The 17829-nt window shown below is 39.2% G+C and overlaps 1 protein-coding gene across 10 annotated transcripts in view; it reads right to left on the reverse strand.

The window, feature by feature from the left end:
• Positions 1-10079: 10079 nt before the first annotated feature.
• Positions 10080-17829, reverse strand: part of CAPSL (calcyphosine like) — a 29695-nt gene continuing 21945 nt past the window's right edge. For 4 of the 10 annotated variants that reach the window (XM_047731192.1, XM_047731190.1, XM_047731189.1 and 1 more), the window contains exon 5: positions 10549-17530. In XM_047731192.1, coding sequence (XP_047587148.1) covers positions 17429-17530 — 102 coding nt within the window. In that variant the 3' untranslated portion in view covers positions 10549-17428. Of the gene's footprint in view, positions 17531-17829 lie in introns of all 10 variants that reach the window. The other 6 variants (XM_047731186.1, XM_047731194.1, XM_047731187.1 and 3 more) reach the window with 6 other exon arrangements.

The following is a 17829-nucleotide window of genomic DNA, read 5'->3' on the forward strand; positions in this document are numbered from 1 at the left end:
ACTGTAAATTATGAGGGTCAATTCCTTTCTACTCTGGTAAAAGTTTCTCAATGAGAAGAGAACTCACAGAGACTGAGAAGGGCTTTTTCTTTTTTTATGACAAATTATTTTATTGCAAATTATGAAAAGGATAAGTAATCAGAAAATATTTTAATATTAAGCCAAAGACACTGTTGTCTACTGATAACAATGAAATACTACTTTTATAGGTTAAGGAATAATTAGCTTAGATAAAAATTCAGTAAATGGGGGCGCCTGGGTGGCTCAGTGGGTTAAAGCCTCTGCTTTCGGCTCAGGTCATGATCCCAGGGTCCCGGGATCGAGCCCCGCATCGGACTCTCTGCTCGGCAGGGAGCCTGCTTCCTCCTCTCTCTCTCTGCTGCCTCTCTGCCTACTTGTGATCTCTGTCTGTCAAATGAAATGAATAAAATCTTTAAAAAAAAATTCAGTAAATGCTCTTCTATGAGACTGATGAATATGCTGTCAAGTCCCTTCTTCACACATCAATAAACTTTCATGGATTTAAATGTAAGGATGCCAAAGCAGATTTGAGTGATGTTTAGGATTAATTAAAAAAAAAAAAAAGCTTTAGCAAAATAAGAATAGGATGTAAGCCAAGGTCTTGCTCAATGGTAAAATATTAAAAGTACCCCATTAAACTTAGAAATAAAAAAGAAGAAATTCCATTGTCACCACATTTAACATTGTTTTTGAAATGCTAGAAAGTGCAATTAGACAAGGAGAAAACGTAAGAGGCATAAATATTAAACAGGAGGAAACTAAGTGATCTTTATTGGCAAATGAAATGATTGCATACCTGGAAAACTCAAAGGGATCAAGTAAAAAAAATACACTAAAAGACACAAAGACTTTATTAAGGCCTTTGACTATAATATTTCCACTTGTTGAATTATTTCTTTAAATCTTCATTGAATATTTATTATGAAACTAATACTTGCTTATTCCTCAAAATTTAAGAAACACAGACATATATGATGAAACAAGTAAAAGACCTCATTCCCCAATTCACTGCTCAGAAATAATCATATTTAATAAGTGATGTGTAGTCTTCACATCATATACATATATACATATACTATTGTTCTAAATATCATATGGAGAAATATGTGTTCAAGAAGAGCCTGCACAAGTCTGGAGAAGAAAAGAATTGAGAAGAAACTGACCAAATGAGTGATTTTGACATGTATTCATTTTTTAAAGATAATATAAATTATACTCATTTTATATTTAGAAATGACAAAATGATAAAAATTATCAGTGCAAAAAGCTACAAAGTTACTTGCCTAGAAATTATAAATATCTCTGGTTAGATTTTCCTTTTTTCTTTTTCTTTTTCTTTTTAATTTTTGTTTTCTGTTTTTTGACAATCATAGACATAGACATAGAGAACCTATGTGTCCAAATCTGGGTACTTATAAAAATTTCATTTACTTTTAATTAGTGGAGAAAAGGTAGGTTATTTAATAGAGATTAGAATAATACACTTGCCATTTGTAGATAAAGGTGGAAGTACTGACTTCTAAAATAAATCCAACATAGATCAAAGATATAAATAATTTTTAAAATGAAAACAAATATGCTAGAGAACATGAGCAAATCATTTTATACTCTTTGGATGTGAAAAGCATTTCTAAAAAAAATCACAAAACCCAGAAACCATAAAAGAAGTAATACACTTAAAAAAAAAAAGAAGAAGAAAAAGTAATACACTTGAGTATGTAAAATTTAGAATATTTTAATTTCTTTATTAAATTAAAAAATGCACAACAAAAAGAAGATAAAAATAAACTGGAAAAACAGAGTAACTACAAGATAGGCACAGTGCTAATATCCTTTGTATCCAGAGTCTTACAGATCAATAAGCAAAAAATGAATAATTTAAGAGGAATATGGACAAAGCACATTAGCAGATGGTTCACAAAAGCAAAATTTATTCTAAAAATAGGAAATGGGAAATATGCTCTCTCTCATTCAGAATAAAAAGTGCAAATAAAATAATGAGGTAAATATTTTGCCTATTAAATTGTGAAAATTAAAAATATTGCTAAACTTCAATGTTGGGAAAGGCATATGAAAATAGGCTTTTTCATATACTTTTGGTAGAACTATAAATCAGTGAAAAAAAAATTTTTTTTAAAGATTTTATTTATTTATTTGACAGAGAGAGATCACAAGTAGATGGAGAGGCAGGCAGAGAGAGAGAGAGGGAAGCAGGATCTCTGCCAAGCAGAGAACCCGATGCGGGACTCGATCCCAGGACCCTGAGATCATGACCTGAGCCGAAGGCAGCGGCTTAACCCACTGAGCCACCCAGGCGCCCTAAATCAGTGAAAATTTTTAAGAAGATGCTTTAGACATACATAACAAAAATCTATATGTGTATATTCAGAAATTGCACTTTCAAGAATTCTCTACAGGGGCACCTGGGTGGCTCAGTGGGTTAAGCCGCTGCCTTCGGCTCAGGTCATGATCCCAGGTCCTGGGTTCAAGCCCCACATCAGGCTTTCTGCTCAGCAGGGAGCCTGCTTCCTCCTCTCTCTCTGCCTGCCTCTCTGCCTACTTGTGATTTCTCTCTGTCAAATAAATAAATAAAATCTTTAAAAAAAAAAAAAAAGAATTCTCTACAGAAATAATCAGAGGGGCTCAAAAATACATGTAACCAAAATATCTATGCCCCACTGTTCATAAAGGAGAAAAATCATAAATATTCTACATAAAATATGGCATATCCATGCTATGGAATAATAACAAAGTCACTAAAAATTATATGGTAGAGATTTAGATAAATGATAAAGAAAAATGTCTGTGCCATTTTGTCAAAGGCTTCTAGGAAGAGGAAATTCTGTAGAGGTCTTTCTCCCTTCCTCTATCATTTCCACAATGAGAAAATACCAGATTGAGCTGTGTAACTGTTAGCTATTGCTGTATTGATGGTCAGTAACAAACCGTGCCAAAACTGAGTGGCTTTAAACAGCATCATTTATTGTCACAAATTGTTCATCGTGTGGGAGTTGGATGACCTAGGCTGAGTTCTGCTGGGTGATTCTACTAGTATCAGCTGCAATGACTCTGCATCTGCAATAGAACAAAAGTCAACTGACTTACGCTGGGTTCAACTGGAAATACACTGATCTGTGAGGTGCCCATCTTTTTCTTGAGACTAACAAGCTACTCAGTCTTATTCTTTTCATAGTAGAGGTGCAAGAGAGAAAACAAACACAAAGACCTTCTGAGACTTAAGTCCAGAACTAGTACCCCTGTCACTTCTGTCATTTGTACCTTATCCTATTGGCCAAACGGATCAAATAGCCAAACCCAGGCTCAAGGAGTGAAGAAATACTTTTTTTTCTTTATGGGAACTCTGAAACATAAGGTAAAGCATGTGGATAGGAAAGGGATAAAGAGTTGAGACATTAATGCAGCTCCTTCGGTCAGATATGAGGATAGATATGAGGCCACATTTACAGGACAATACAAATGTTGTCCCTATCTGAGGAAGCTGTCCTGTCCCATTCATACAACAACAGCACCACAGACACCTTCTCTCCATTCCTTAATGATAGGGCTTTTGTCTATACTTGTGCTGGGGATTTTGGGGGAAAGAGAAGTGGCTGGGCAATGGAAGGATTTCAATATTCATAGATCTCTCAATCTAATAGCAGCAAATCTAGCCATTTCTCATATGAATTGTTAAGTGGGAGAAAAAACACACACACTCCTTTCCTAAGCATGAAATTTAATTTTTTCCCTTCAGTATGATTGACCCAGTTAAAGTCATGTGGGCATCCCTGGACCAAAGACAGTCACTAGAGAATGCCTTGCACTAACAGGCTTGGAAATGGCTCACTCTCTGGACCTGGGGATGAGATGGGTCTCAGCCAAAATAAGGGTGAGAGGAATGAAATAAAGGATGTTAAAGAAGCAAACAAAAGTGTCTACTAAGAAGATCTCCTTTTTAAAAGATTTTATTTATTTGTATATTTTAGAGAGAGAAAAAGAGATAGTGAGAGAAAGAGTCAGTGTACAAGTGCAGGAGGGGCAGAAGTAGAGAGAGAATCTCTAGCAGACTCCCCCGCTGAGGATGGATCCCCAACACAGGGCTCAATCTCGGGACTCTGAGATCATCACCTGAGCCAAAACCAAGAGTCCGACACAACCGACTGAGCCATTCAGACACTCCAAAAGATCTTTTTTAAAAGTATATATAAAATACTTTATATATATATACATAAAGTATATATATAGAGAGATAGAATATTAGAGTTAGAATACACTTTGAAAAAACTCTGGAAGGCAAAGCTCCAAAACGTTTTCAGTGGTTATTATTAAGGAAAAGAATGGAATGATAGATGAGAATATAAAAGTAAAAGACTTTTCAATTACTGTTTTGTCTCTTTTCCTTTTGGGAGGGAGTGTATATGTTTTATTACTATAATAAAAATAATTAAAAGAATAAAATGTTTCTCAATATAATTCTTACTTGGAATTAAAACTTTTGTTTTTTTCTGTAAAGTTCATTTTTCTAGAATAACATTGATATTGACTTACTCAACTAAAAATATGCAAACAATGAATCATGGAACACAACATCAAAAACTAATGATGTACTGTATGGTGACTAATGTAACATAATAAAAAAATGAGATTCTCTTGTTCTAGAGTCATAATCTGATTTCTTTTGTGGGTGACACAGAAGTAAACTTCAAGATGTCCTATCCTCCCATCTTTTAAATAATTTCTGAATTCCACCATAGTTCATCAAGCACATCTTAGTTGCAACTTGCAGTGATAGATGCTATGAAACAAGATGAAATGCAAGAGCACCTGGCTCTAGGGGTCCCAAACAGAACAGGTTCAGCCACTCACCACTGATAAAATCCAGTAGTGAAACAAGAATTTATTTCAGCAAGGCCAACATTAGGAAGACAGAGAACTAATGGCCCAAAGCCTGTCTCCAAAGTGCTGAAAATACTTCTAGGTTTATATAAGGAAAATATGGGATCCAGGTTGGTGGGTATGTTTAGCCGAGCAGTAAAGATAAGGCCAACCATTGCTGTAGGGACAATCATGCAGGGTCTGGCCAGCTAGCGTCAGGGCAGCCATTATTGTTTAAGGGGGTGGTTTCGGTTCCCATAATGGGATGCTTTGCCCTCCAGGTCTTTTGCCTGAGTTAAGAGATAGGTTGGAAAAAAGAACTTAATTCATTAGAAAGTACAGACCAAAGTCAAACTGGAGGTAAGTCAAGTCCTGTGTCAATATAGTATGTCTCTATGTTTCCCATCTCTTCTTCTTCATCCTATCTACTATATTGTCCTGGTAGAAATCTCACAATCCTGCCAAGTGGTGTCCATATAAATTTGTGCTTTCCTCTATTGGTGTTTGGCAGTCCTCTCTCCCCTCCAAGGCCCTCTGTGATTCCTGCCAAACCTCCACCTCTCCAAATCGCCCCATTAAACCTCAACCCTTCTCATTCCTAGCAGGTATTTTTGCCTTTCTTTGAGAAAACTAAGCCACGACTCTTTTTCCTCTCTTCATATTTCCATCTACAAACTCCCAAATTCCCATAAATCCCTACCAACTCTTCTCCCAGTCAAAGGATGAGACATGCCTCTGTCAGTAGAAGACCAACTCAACCATTACTGTCCTTTACTCTACACTTCCTTCCCCCATTCCAGAACTTTGTCCCTTCAATCATCTGATATCTCCTGTACTTTTGCTATTTCCATTACATTCATTGGCTTTTTACCTTCAAGATTTTCTTATCCATCCAGACCTATACCCTGAGCTTTAGAATCATGTCCACCAAGCTGAACTTCCATGAGTAAATATATCATATGTCTTTTGTTCAGGGTTAAATTTCTAGCACCTAGGACAGTACTCACTGGTAGTACTGAATATTTGCTTACTAAATACTTTCTGGTTGAATGAATGCTCAACTGCCTATCTGTTTCTCACCTAGATATCCATAGAACTCTCAAAAGAGCTCTTCATCTACCCCACTGGTAGCTTCTCGAATTTGTCATTTCCCAAGTCTGGTAGAGAAGCCGCCATGATTTGATGGACTTAAGAGACCCTGAAAAGAAGGACAGTAGATGTCTCATGTATACTTACATGAACTGGGGTTTTCCCTTCCCTTCCCCTGTATGCTTCATCTGAGAACCATAGGAAAGGAGGCATCTTGGTGGTTCAGTCAGTTAAGCATCTGACTCTTGGTTTCAGCTTAGGTCATGATCTCATGGTTGTGTGATCAAGACCAGCATCAGGCTCTGTGCTCAGAAGAGACATCTGGAAATATATAAGTCAGGACAAATTATGGAAGCCTTAAATGTCATGCCATATGTCTGAACTCTCAAATGGGCTTGGGGAATTACTGAATATCTTTAATATCTTTAAGAAATGAAGTGACATGATTGAACCTGAGGTGTAGGAAAAATCATCCTGGTATTAGCATGAAGGGTAGAGGAAAAGGTATAAGACTGTAGGCACAGACTTACCTGGGGACCATTTCTACATTTGAGGTAGGAAGAACTCAACATGTACAATGGGGAAGGAGAAAAGGACACACACACACACACACACAAAAAAAAAATCAGCTGACTCAAAAAAGTGCTGTAAAATAATAGCAAACCCTTCTACAGAGCTTATTTAGCACCAGCTGAAGTTCTAAGTGCTTCCCATATATTATCCCATTATCTCCACTTAGCAGAAGAGAAACTGAGCTGTGAGAGGTCAAGTAGTTTGTCTAAACTTATAAAGCTAGTAAGCCACACAGAATCAGATTTGAAACCAGGCAGGCCAACTCTGGCATTTGCACTCTTAACCATTTCTTGGCAAGGGAGGGAACGAAGATCCTTGGGTTCTAGCTCATGTAGCTGAAGACTACAGACTGAGATAAAAGTATGTTCAGTATTAGTAAAAGATAGGGTAGGACTAATGGAGGCCAGGGAAAGGAGTAATGAATTTTATTTTAGATCTGCTGATTTCAAGTGAACGTGAGTGACATGTGCAAATGTCTGTTACCTGGGCTCTTGCAACTGGAGAAAGAAAAGTCTCCCTTCCTGCCATTTTTTGGAGCTGGCATTATGTGTTACAGCTAATATCTTAATGATGTCCTGATTTTTAATGCTATCTGATTCTAAAGATTTTCCCTACAATTTCTGTCTGTAATAATAGTCTACTTTGTCAGTAGACAATACTCACAAACCCTGAAAACTTCCCATAATTTATTAAACTAGGATGATTAGTTATTCTGCTGAATTATTTCCAGATAAGATTGTTCCAACTTAATCCTTCCTTCCAATATGAAACAAGAAAGTATCTGATGTCTGGTCAGTTCACCAGGGCTTCAGTTGGGTACATTCCAAATGGCATGGAAATAAGATAGCCCACAGAGCAATATTATTTTTACTGTGATATTTTATACACAATTAGAACAGAGGTATAGAAAAGTACCCTACAGAAGCTAACATCACCCTCAAATGGGTGAGGTAGGCCAGATCCTGAGTGATTTCATTGACATGTCTAATTAACATATCTAAAGTGAAAAGTGTGTCCCTTTCATGGGTAGTTGCTCAGCTATGAAACATTGAGAAACAGAGAGGTCAGGGAGGGAATTTTTGTTAGTTCCCTCCAGGGATTGTTATGAAAAGAATATTATGGTCTTACTGGCAAGATGAATGCAATGCAATAAACTGTCAGCCTAATTTCATTAAATACTCTAATACGTATGCCCTTTGTTCTTATTCCAGTGACTAAATAACCTTATAATTGTTTCCAACAAAGAACCTGCCTCTAGGGCAAAAATTTTCTCATTTACTAACATAAGTAACCTGATTCCAGCATGTGAGATAAGACATAGCTACAACTCCCCACAGAAAACTCCTGTGTGGACATAGATGGGAAATTCCTAGCTCCTATACCATAGAGGGAGATAAAGGAAGAATTGCCTCAGTGTTGGCATAGCATGAATTTCAAGATCTAGAATAGAGCCATAAGGCCAAGAGATAAGACAGGCCAAGTGGAGAATCATTACCTGATGTGGTTGTAGAAGTTGTTTTCTTAGTTGCTAATATGACTAAGAATAGAAAGACCTCGGTTCTATACTCCTCCAACCTGGCAAATACCTTACTCCACATGGATTAGCAGGACCACCAAACATGCCTCCCTGAGAAAATGGAAGGCAGTGCACCTGGGTGGTTTAGTCAGTTAAGCATCTGCCTTTGGCTCAGGTCATGATCCCAGGGTCCTGGGGATTTAGCCCGTGGGGCTCCCAGCTCAGTGGGGAGTCTTCTTCTCCCACTCCCTCTGCCCTGCTCATTCTCTCTCTCTTAAAAAAAATTGAAAGAAAGAAACAAAAGAAAGAAAGAAAGAAAGAAAGAAAGAAAGAAAGAAAGAAAGAAAGAAAGAAAGAAAAGAAAGAAAGAAAAGAAAGAGAAAGAAAGAAAGAAAATGGAAGGCAATGGGGACTGCTATTTTAAGTGGTAGAGACAGCTAGTGGTCCACTAAAATTTGTATTCTCCCGCTGTTAGATAGATTTGCATTGGCAGGAAGATTTCCTGACTGAGACTACACTTCCCAGCCTCCCTTGCATTTAGATGTAATCATGTGACTAGTGTCATCAAACAAAATGCAAGCAGAAGAGATGTGTGTCCCTTCCAGACCCTACCTTTTCAGAAAGTTCTTCAGCCTTCTCTACATACTTTTTCCCTTCAGATATCTGGATCTCAGTGACTACAGAGCCTAGGAAAACAGGAGAATCATAAAATGGAGGAATCGTGCAACCCAGAATCACCACCTAGAGGAAAGCTATTCACTGACCACAAACTGGATACATAATACTGCTTCAGGAATGAAAAAGAAATATCTATTGTGTGAGCTATAATAAATTTTAGGGTTTGTTTACCACAAATGTTACCTAACATGCCATGTGTATGCCCTCTGCACTGCTTAGTAGCAGAATAAACCGCTAAGTGACTAGACTGAGAGCTGAATCATCACTCTCTCCCATCCTCAAACCCAGAGGAGGTTTTCTGATCTGGCCTCAGCAAGTGTGAGAATTGCATTCTCCATAGTAGATGAATGGCTTGGCATTCCAGTTGTAGCATCAGTTTCTATGAGCTTGCTCAACATATGTCTGTCTTAAGAGATGGACCCACTCCTGGCGGGCTGACACATTCAGAATCTCAAGGCTGGAAGTCTCCAGGACTCAGCCCTCAGCTGTGAGAAATGCTCCAATTAAAATGCCTCCACACAAGGCCTCTTGGGAGTGCTATTTCGCTCCTACACATGCCTGGGGGCACATATATTTTCTTGGTACCTCCTTCATATTTTCAAGACTCTGAGGGCAAGGAGAGGATGGCCCAGCAATTGAAAATCACAAATTATAACGGCCAACAACAGATGGACAAATAGTGAAACAAAAGCACTGGAAATATACAAGCTGGTATCTCTATCCCTTGCTGCTTGAAGTGTTATCTGAAGACCAGAGGCATCAACATCACAGGGAAGCTTGTTAGAAAGGCTGAAGTTCAAACCCCACTCCAGCCTTCTGAATCAGAATTAGCATTTCAACAAGTTCTTCCAGTGATTTGGGGGCTCATTAAAGTGTGAAAAACCCAGACTTTCATCCCTTCTCCCACCTCATTTCTCCAAGATGAAGGTCTGTGGTTATATGTGTGGCCAACTTCCAGCCATTTTTGTTTCCTGAGAAGCAAATATTAGAGGAAGACAAATGGGTCAGAAAACCTTGCATCATCTGCCTTATGGAGGAGCCTAAAAGTGGGTTCCAAAGATGAATTACCAAAACAGTTTGAAAGTCTTCCTCACTGGTGTACCCTAAAGTTCCAGAAAGCCTCCAAGTCTTTTTTTCCTGATAGGTTGACCCAGGACGTGATCCCACAAAATCCTAGCCTTCTACCAAGAGGGCCAACTGAGCTCACCTTCCTTTTGTCACCAGAATCACTTGTGACCCCTGTTCATTCATGTGTGGGCATTTGTTGACTTTAAATCCCTGGCCTAAAATATGAAGATAGAAAAAAAAAAGACCATTAAATTTCAGAATAAAATAAATTTTATTTGTATTCACCAAGAGACACATTAAAATAAGTAAGCTCAGGAAATTTTACAAAGTCAGATGTTCTTCCAATCTTTTTATCATCACCCACTGCTAAAGACTGGAAAGAGAGGGAACAAGTAGAGATTTGGGGAAACATCTACATTTACCCCTGTAAGAGAAACAACTATAACAAGAGGTACATTATTTCACCGAAGAACCACTTGCCAGTCTCACTTCATGGCTTGCTTGCTTGCTTGCTTGCTTCCTTCCTTCTGTTCTTCCTTTCTTTCTGATTTAAAAATATATCCTCAGGCATTTTAGCAATGCATATGTTCCAGGCCATTAAGTAAGATGACTGAAGATCTATTGCTTTTAAAAATCCTAGATCTTTCAGAAACTAGTTTACACCTTATCAAGAATCTATAGCATTGGACTTCTTTCAAAGTCATTCCACTCTCTGAGAGTCCCCGATTTCCAAAAGAATTAACAGACAGAAAGTCATAATCTCCAGGATTTTGTCATCATTAAAATGAAATAGGCATCAGTGTCAATAGAAGCACTGACACCAGCGTAATAGTTCAAAAACTCTTCTTTCGAAACCTGAGAGGGGTAAAAGGCAGGGGAAAAAGAAGGAAATGGTGTCAAAATATGTGAGACATGGTAAGGCATTTTACATTCTCCCCGAAATGTTTTCAGTGGAGTCTGATCTGCCACTGACAATCAAGCAGAGTCAGGTAACTGGGGATCAGGGAACCTGGCTTGCCCCTCCCCTCTGAGGTGGGGCCCTTGCACGGTAGGCTAAAGACCCACCTGCCCACTGGCCATCACTTTTTGCATTAAGATAAAAATGTTTAGAGCTGTGCTATCCAATACTGTAGCCTCTAATCACACGTGGCTTTTTAAGTTTAAATTTGTTAAAATTAAACATAATGAAAAACTGAATTCCTCTGTTGCACTAGCCACATTTCCAATGCTCAATCACTGTATGTGGCTAGAGGCTGACATCTTGGAGAGCATAGATGGAGAACATTTCCATCATCACATAAGGTCCAATGGGACCATTCTACTCCAGAGCACACTTGGCATGATTATACTTATGATTATTATTAATACTTTAGAATAGAGAAATTTATAGCATAAATGTACAGGTAAAAAAGCTCTTTAAGGAAAGGAAGTTTAAGTAAGATGACTGAAATAAAGGATAGAACTAGAGAATGTGCTTCTCAGGATCCTTGGACACCCAGGAATCCACGATGGCTGGGATTCAATAGCAGGATGTAAGGCACTAGCCACATGGGAGGTGCTAAAAGGCAAACTTCTCATTTTGGTCAGGATGTGTATTAGTGTTTCGTCATTGGCCCTGTGAAGCCTATAATGGGCAATGAAATTAAAAGAGCAGAAATCTGCCTGTGGGTTCCATTTCTTTGTCCTCCCTCTTAACTCCCCCTGTTTCTTAATACAAACACACAGAGTATTCTATTCCCCACAGTCTTAGGGGTACCACTCAGAGGCTGGGCATTGCGGGAACTTGCTTGGCCTGCCAAATGGGAGTAGTCCAACCCTGCAGGAAAAGGAATATAGACATCAAATTTTCAAACTCTCATTCTTGGCTGTCAAAATAATTGGGGGTGGGGGGTAAAGTTACATTTTGTCCTTTTAAAAACATGAGCAAGTACAATTTGAAAAGGGCCTTATCATTTTCAAAGAAGAAATTTCATCACCTTCAACTGAATTATCACACAAGCAACATTTTAAATGATCCAAAAGCACCATCTGGGAAGTAAACTTTTAAAGAAGCATGATATGTAACATGTTAGCTATTAAAGAGAAAAATATTTTGGAAAGACTTTAAAACAGAAACAAAAGCTAGATGAACTTTTTTAATACAGAGTTGTTAATGTTTCAAGCCTTCAATTGAGGGAATTCTGTTAAATTAGAAAATCACGTGAATGGCAAGACACAATATGATAATGTGATAAATTGACAAAGTTGGTATTAGATATTAAATCAGATCTAACTTTGTAGCTCAAAATCTTCTCAATTTCTGGTTCCTCAAAGCAATATCTTAACTGTTGCCATTATGACAAATTCTTGCTTTCAATGCATACATAGCTTACCCACTACAAGCATGTATAGATTTTTTAAACAAAATATTTGAAAATTTATATCATAAATGTCACTGAAATTCTGTTTTATAAAACACTTTTTCAGCTTCAATTTCAATTAAAGATATTATCAGGATAAGATTTACATATAGGAACTCTTCACTATCTAGAAATTGTTTGAGTCACAGTTAGATAAATAAAGTATTGCCAACGAACAATTGGCCTAGGGCCGTTTTCAGATATTTGGGAACTTTTTATGACTAGAATTTTAATTACATTTATGTGCAAACAGATATCTCCAAGTACCTGTAAAACATACATGCACATAAGCCAGCACAGAGCTCTTATAAACTTTATATACTGACTTGCTTAAGAACCCATTCTTTTTAGTGTTGGTGAGACGGAAGTAAATTTTCACTCAAACCCTACCTAAGCGAGCTCAATTAGAGGAGCTTAAATTAATGGTGATTTACTCTATTTACTGTGCACTTCAAAGATAATCTTAAATAAATGGTTGTGGAATGATGTTGCTAAATGAGATTTTAGGCATGACTCAGGATGAAATCTGTGGAACAGAGTTTATTCTGCAGTCCCCTTGGAAACTAAAAGAATGATCTGGATTTCAGAAGGTAATGCCTGACATTTGGTAATGATCTGCGTTTGTGCTGCACTTTATCCCATCAAGGTGGAAGCAATCGGAGGCTCACTATCACCCCAGCAAGAGAAGCTACTCTGCCATCTGTCATTTTCTCTCAATTACAGGTTCCTTTTCTGTTCCAAGGCTCTCTCAGAGCATGGGCCATCATCAGTTCCGCATGTGGTCTGAGTGTTTCTAGGAGACCAGCAACTCAAACCTTTCAAGTATAAGATCAAGATGTTCCCAGAATCAATACCCGTGTCTGAGTGCCAAGTGCAAAGGTTTGTAAAGAAAAAGTTATTCAAGTCTTTCATGACAGGATTACAAACTACATACTCAGATCTTGCTTCAAAATTTCAGGTGCTTGAGCTCTGAGTCACAGGGTCCCTCTTAAATTTATTATGGGGTCTTGTGCAGAATGACACATCTGAGCCGTGCGGCACTTGTCCCCATGTTGGGAACGAGAGTGAGAACAGGAAACTCATGGTGCTTACAAGAACTTTGGTGAAACAGAAATGGCATCAACCATGTTCAGTGGCTGTTAGAATTTGTATCATACTCCAGAGAAATCATAAACAAATAAATTCCATTTATGAAGAGTAAGAAGACTCTAGAACAGGCCAGTTCATTTTGAGATTTTTCTTTCCCTGATATGATATACCTTTCTGGTTGTTGCAAGTTCCATTATCAAAACCTCAGCTACTGGTCGGTGGCTCACATTTTCAGTGGGTTCACTCCTAAAGAGCACCTTTCACTCTATTCTGCTGAGGGAAGATACTGGCTTTGGCGAAGCAGGTGTGAAAATAAAACAAGAAGGTCATGCTATTCTCAGAGAGGAAGAGCTGCTTCACCACAAGCTTCTCACCACACCAACTGAGGTGGCAAAAGAACTCTTCTCACACAGCAGCTTCTCAGAACCCCCATCAATCATTTGTTTATGTTTCTTTCAACAGATTTCACTCGTCATCTGTCTTATAAGACATAATTTTAAGGGATTCATTTAGTAAGTTTTTTTTTTTTTAAGACAAGGGAAAAACTAGTTATCTCATCGAAGTTATGTAGTTTCCACATCAGCATCTTGGAGGAGTAGAAGCACACTTAGAAACTGGCTTTCCAAAGGATCAGTTACATGAAGATGACATTATATGACAACCTATCAGATCCTTTGGCAGCTTTATTTTTCCTTGAATCATAAGCATTTCTAAAATTGAAAACCTTGCTGCTTCTTTCAACAAGCTCTTAATTTACAACAGCAGCTTATAATTTCCAGGAAAGCAAGACCGATCTGAAAAACTGGAATTTGGAGGGGGTGTTCATTTTATGCTCCAGAGGGTTGTGCATAAATCCAAAAAGGTATACCACTCAGAGGGTGTTAGTAGAATTTCATGAAGGAGGAGCAGAAGGGCCCCCACACCAGCCAAGAATACATATTTGGTTAATTTCATCTCTCCACTTGATTAAACATCAGCAGAATAAATTGCCTCTGTAGGTTGCCTAAAGAGGGTTGGATCATTACCTACTTATACTCTCGTGGCTCAGTGAGGCAATTCACAGTGGCCAAGGGAAGTGAAACGCTGACTGTGACCTGCCTCCAAGAATAAAGGCGTCTTTTCCTGGCAGTGTCATGATAGACTGCCTACATTCAATAAATTTACTGCATGGTCCTACAGCACACTGCCATAGGAAGGGCCCCAACTATCCTGCCTTCAGTGCTGATGCTTCACCTCCTCTCTTATCTCTGAACTCTGGGCTCTTGGTTTGGGTTCAAAGCCAGTGGTTTTGTTTGCATTTATCCTATAGCTTCTTCCTCTACCCCCAAAGTCTACAGTAGAACAGGGCACATGGTAGTGACTCAAAAAATATTTACTGATGGGATGTATTCAACCTTGAACTGTGACAAAGGCAATCTGCAGCCTACTAAGCGGGGACCCAGCTCTGCCTTAAAAAGCTGCTCTTAGGGTATGAAGTGTTGTTCCGTGTTGCCACCAAACTACAAAGAGCCATGCATCACCCTCCAGCGTGTCATTTGGGTCTGGGACAAAATCCTATCAAGGTTCGAATGTCTAGGAAAATTAGCCGTGCAAATGGGCTGGAAGAATTCTGCCTCAGGCTACAATACCAAGACTTCTTCAGGCAGGATGGGAACCAGCCCTTGAAGAAGCTGGTTAGGGTCAGACCACCATTCTTGCCTAGTTTTGCCTTTGCGGGGTAGGGCGGGGGAAAGGGTTAGAACCCAGATTCAGTATTGATACTGGTGGCTTCTTGTGGCCAATCCTGATTCTCAGAATTTTTACATACTGTTTCTGTTTCATGAAAAGCTGCTAAGCTCATCTTCTTCTCTTTGGCTTGTTTCCTTCCTTCCTGTCTGGGGTCCTGGCCCCAAAGGTAAGGTGCTCCTAATGGTTGGAGATATTTCATTGTGTTTAGCTTCTGACCTCGGTATTTACTTTTTAAATTGGAAATGGAGTAATATTTAAGTTGTGTAAGTCAAATAAATAGAAAATACATCCAGAAAAGTGTTGTTAGCAAATGATTTTTCTTAAATGACTGTTTGTTCCTCCCCTGCTACCAGAAGGAGTAAGAGTTAAATTATGAGTGAGCCCTGACGAGGCCAGAAATCACAGTTAAGACTCAGAATAGGAATGTAATGATTCTTGACCATCAGGTTGTTAGATCTTTTTTACCGGGCGTGGGGGTCCTTGGTGAAATCCTCACTTGTGGGCCCAGAATCTGACCTGCTGGAAGGGAGACATCTGAATGTGGCCAGATACACGCTGAGGTACAGGTTATCTGAAATCTGATAGCCATGCCCCAATTAGACAGGAAACAAGAGTACGACTGGGGAAGACAAAGCTGATAGTTACAACCTAGTCTTTATTCAGAATCACATGCTAACTCTCCAATTAAGCAGAGGTATGAGTCATTCCCAAAATCAAAGGCACAGTCTATTTAGAACAATACACTTGAAATCATTGCCAGGAAACCTGAGACCTCTCCTTCGCCATCATCTGCAAGGTGCAGGTTACAGAAAACATGGATTTTTCCCCCTGTGCATTCCATCATAACCTCTTCTGGATTTCTACCTCATTTCTACATATTTCTTCATAATACCTGGCATCTTTTGGCCTGCCAATCTCTACATAAGCCTAGAGAATAAAGTCAGTGGAAAGCCAGACCTGTGCAATCAATTTCTGAAAAACTAGCTTCCCATAATTTGGGGATGCTACTATCCTCAAGAAAAAGGTCACTTGTCCAGCCTGTCATAGGGAAGTGGGAAATTGGCTTCTTGACAAGAAACAAACTTCTATGATTCTTATCTGGAAACACCTGCTTTCACAAATTTTAAATCAATGTGTATTTTGATCTCCACTTCCAACTCTCTGAGATAAAAAGTAAACAAATGAATTAGTACAAAATACAGCAAGTGTGTTTGATTGACCCTAAACCCAGAGCCACTTAAATACATGGGATCATAAAGGGGACTATTATCTCAATCCACATCCCCAAAGCAGGGGATGAATGCAGCCAGGAACAGAGATGACAAAAAGGACTGTCCTCGAGTAACAAGGCAGGTAGTCATAGTCAAAGGGCTGTCACTGTGCTTCTACATCTGGGCCCAGACACAGAACATACAGAGCAACAGTGGTGGTTTCAATATCTATTTGCTAGTAGCTGGGACTGCCTTTGGTTAGAAGCCTTTCATGGGGAGAGTCTCACACACTGACAATATGAAGCCAAAGCTTAGATCTGGGAGGAGAACACTTTGTGCCATGAAGTGTCAAGATGGAAAATCTTGGAGTAGCAGACCTACTCAAGTACCCCACCCCCTTGTACTGGTAGGAATGTCAATATTATTGGCCCATGGCAGGGACGGGGGAGATGAACATTCCACCAGACCAAGGTTTGCTGATACGGTCTGCTCACTCACAGGGCAAGAGGTCCCACATAATATCTGAGAGCACAGCCCAGCCTGAGACTTTAACTACACAGATGGTCCTAGCTCACCTGCTCAAGGAAATGGCCTCCCCTCTCACAGACACTTTAGATGACCCAAAAATGTCATTCTAAACCTACTCACCAAACTGAGGCTTCCCTAAACCACTGGCAGAGAAACTTAAGATTCGGATATAAAAATTGAGGCCGATGTGTGGTTCTTCTGGTCCCAATTTGGAACTGAAGCACTTAAATATTTACATTCAGATATAAAAACAGGTGAATTCTCCCACCTAGAAACCGACCATCTAAAATGAAGTGGTGAAAGACCATGGGGGCGTGGGTAGGGATTGTAATTAAAATAGTCAAACTTTTATTTATGGCCAAGGAAGACACCTATGTTTATTAGACAGTTGTATGTATCCTAGAGCCCGGCTCTAGTAGCTTTTTGAATCTTATTTTAATTAATCCCTCTAGTAGAGCTAAGGAAACAGCTTTAGCGAAGTGAGGCCACAATGAACTACATCCTGTCTTTTCTGCCCCCGAAGATGCAGTGTGCGTTGACACGAAAGAAACTGGGATGAACATGAAATCAAATATGATCCCGGCTTGGAGCTGATGTTTAACCATTTGGAGCCACGTGGCCATACCCAAGACCCTGGTCCCCAGGTCCTACATTTAGAGCTTCCAGGCAGTTCTCATCATGACAATGAAATACACATCCGTGTCAATGGACGCGCTCACCCCTGCGTAGTAGTTCATAAACTCCTCAGGGGTCACCTGCAGTGGAAAAGTCAGACACAAAAACAAAACTTTGCTTCCCACCGCTTCAGTAGAGGCCCATCATCAGTACCTGGAAATGAGAGGGAAACTTTGGGCAAGGCTCTTTAGTGACACAGATCAAGAGTAGATCTCAGACGAGAGGAAACAGTCAAGTGGAGGATGGCCATGAGGGGTAGCAGAGGGGAAAGAGGAGTAGAAAGTCTTGAAAATTTCCAGACCAACCTAAATGAAAAGTGAGACACAGGCTCTTGCCTTTCTTTAAGTGCAGGAGTCCATCTGTTTGGTTAAGTGTGACT

The sequence above is a fragment of the Lutra lutra genome, chromosome 5, assembly GCF_902655055.1.
Source record: "Lutra lutra chromosome 5, mLutLut1.2, whole genome shotgun sequence".
NCBI classification, from domain to species: Eukaryota; Metazoa; Chordata; class Mammalia; order Carnivora; family Mustelidae; genus Lutra; species Lutra lutra.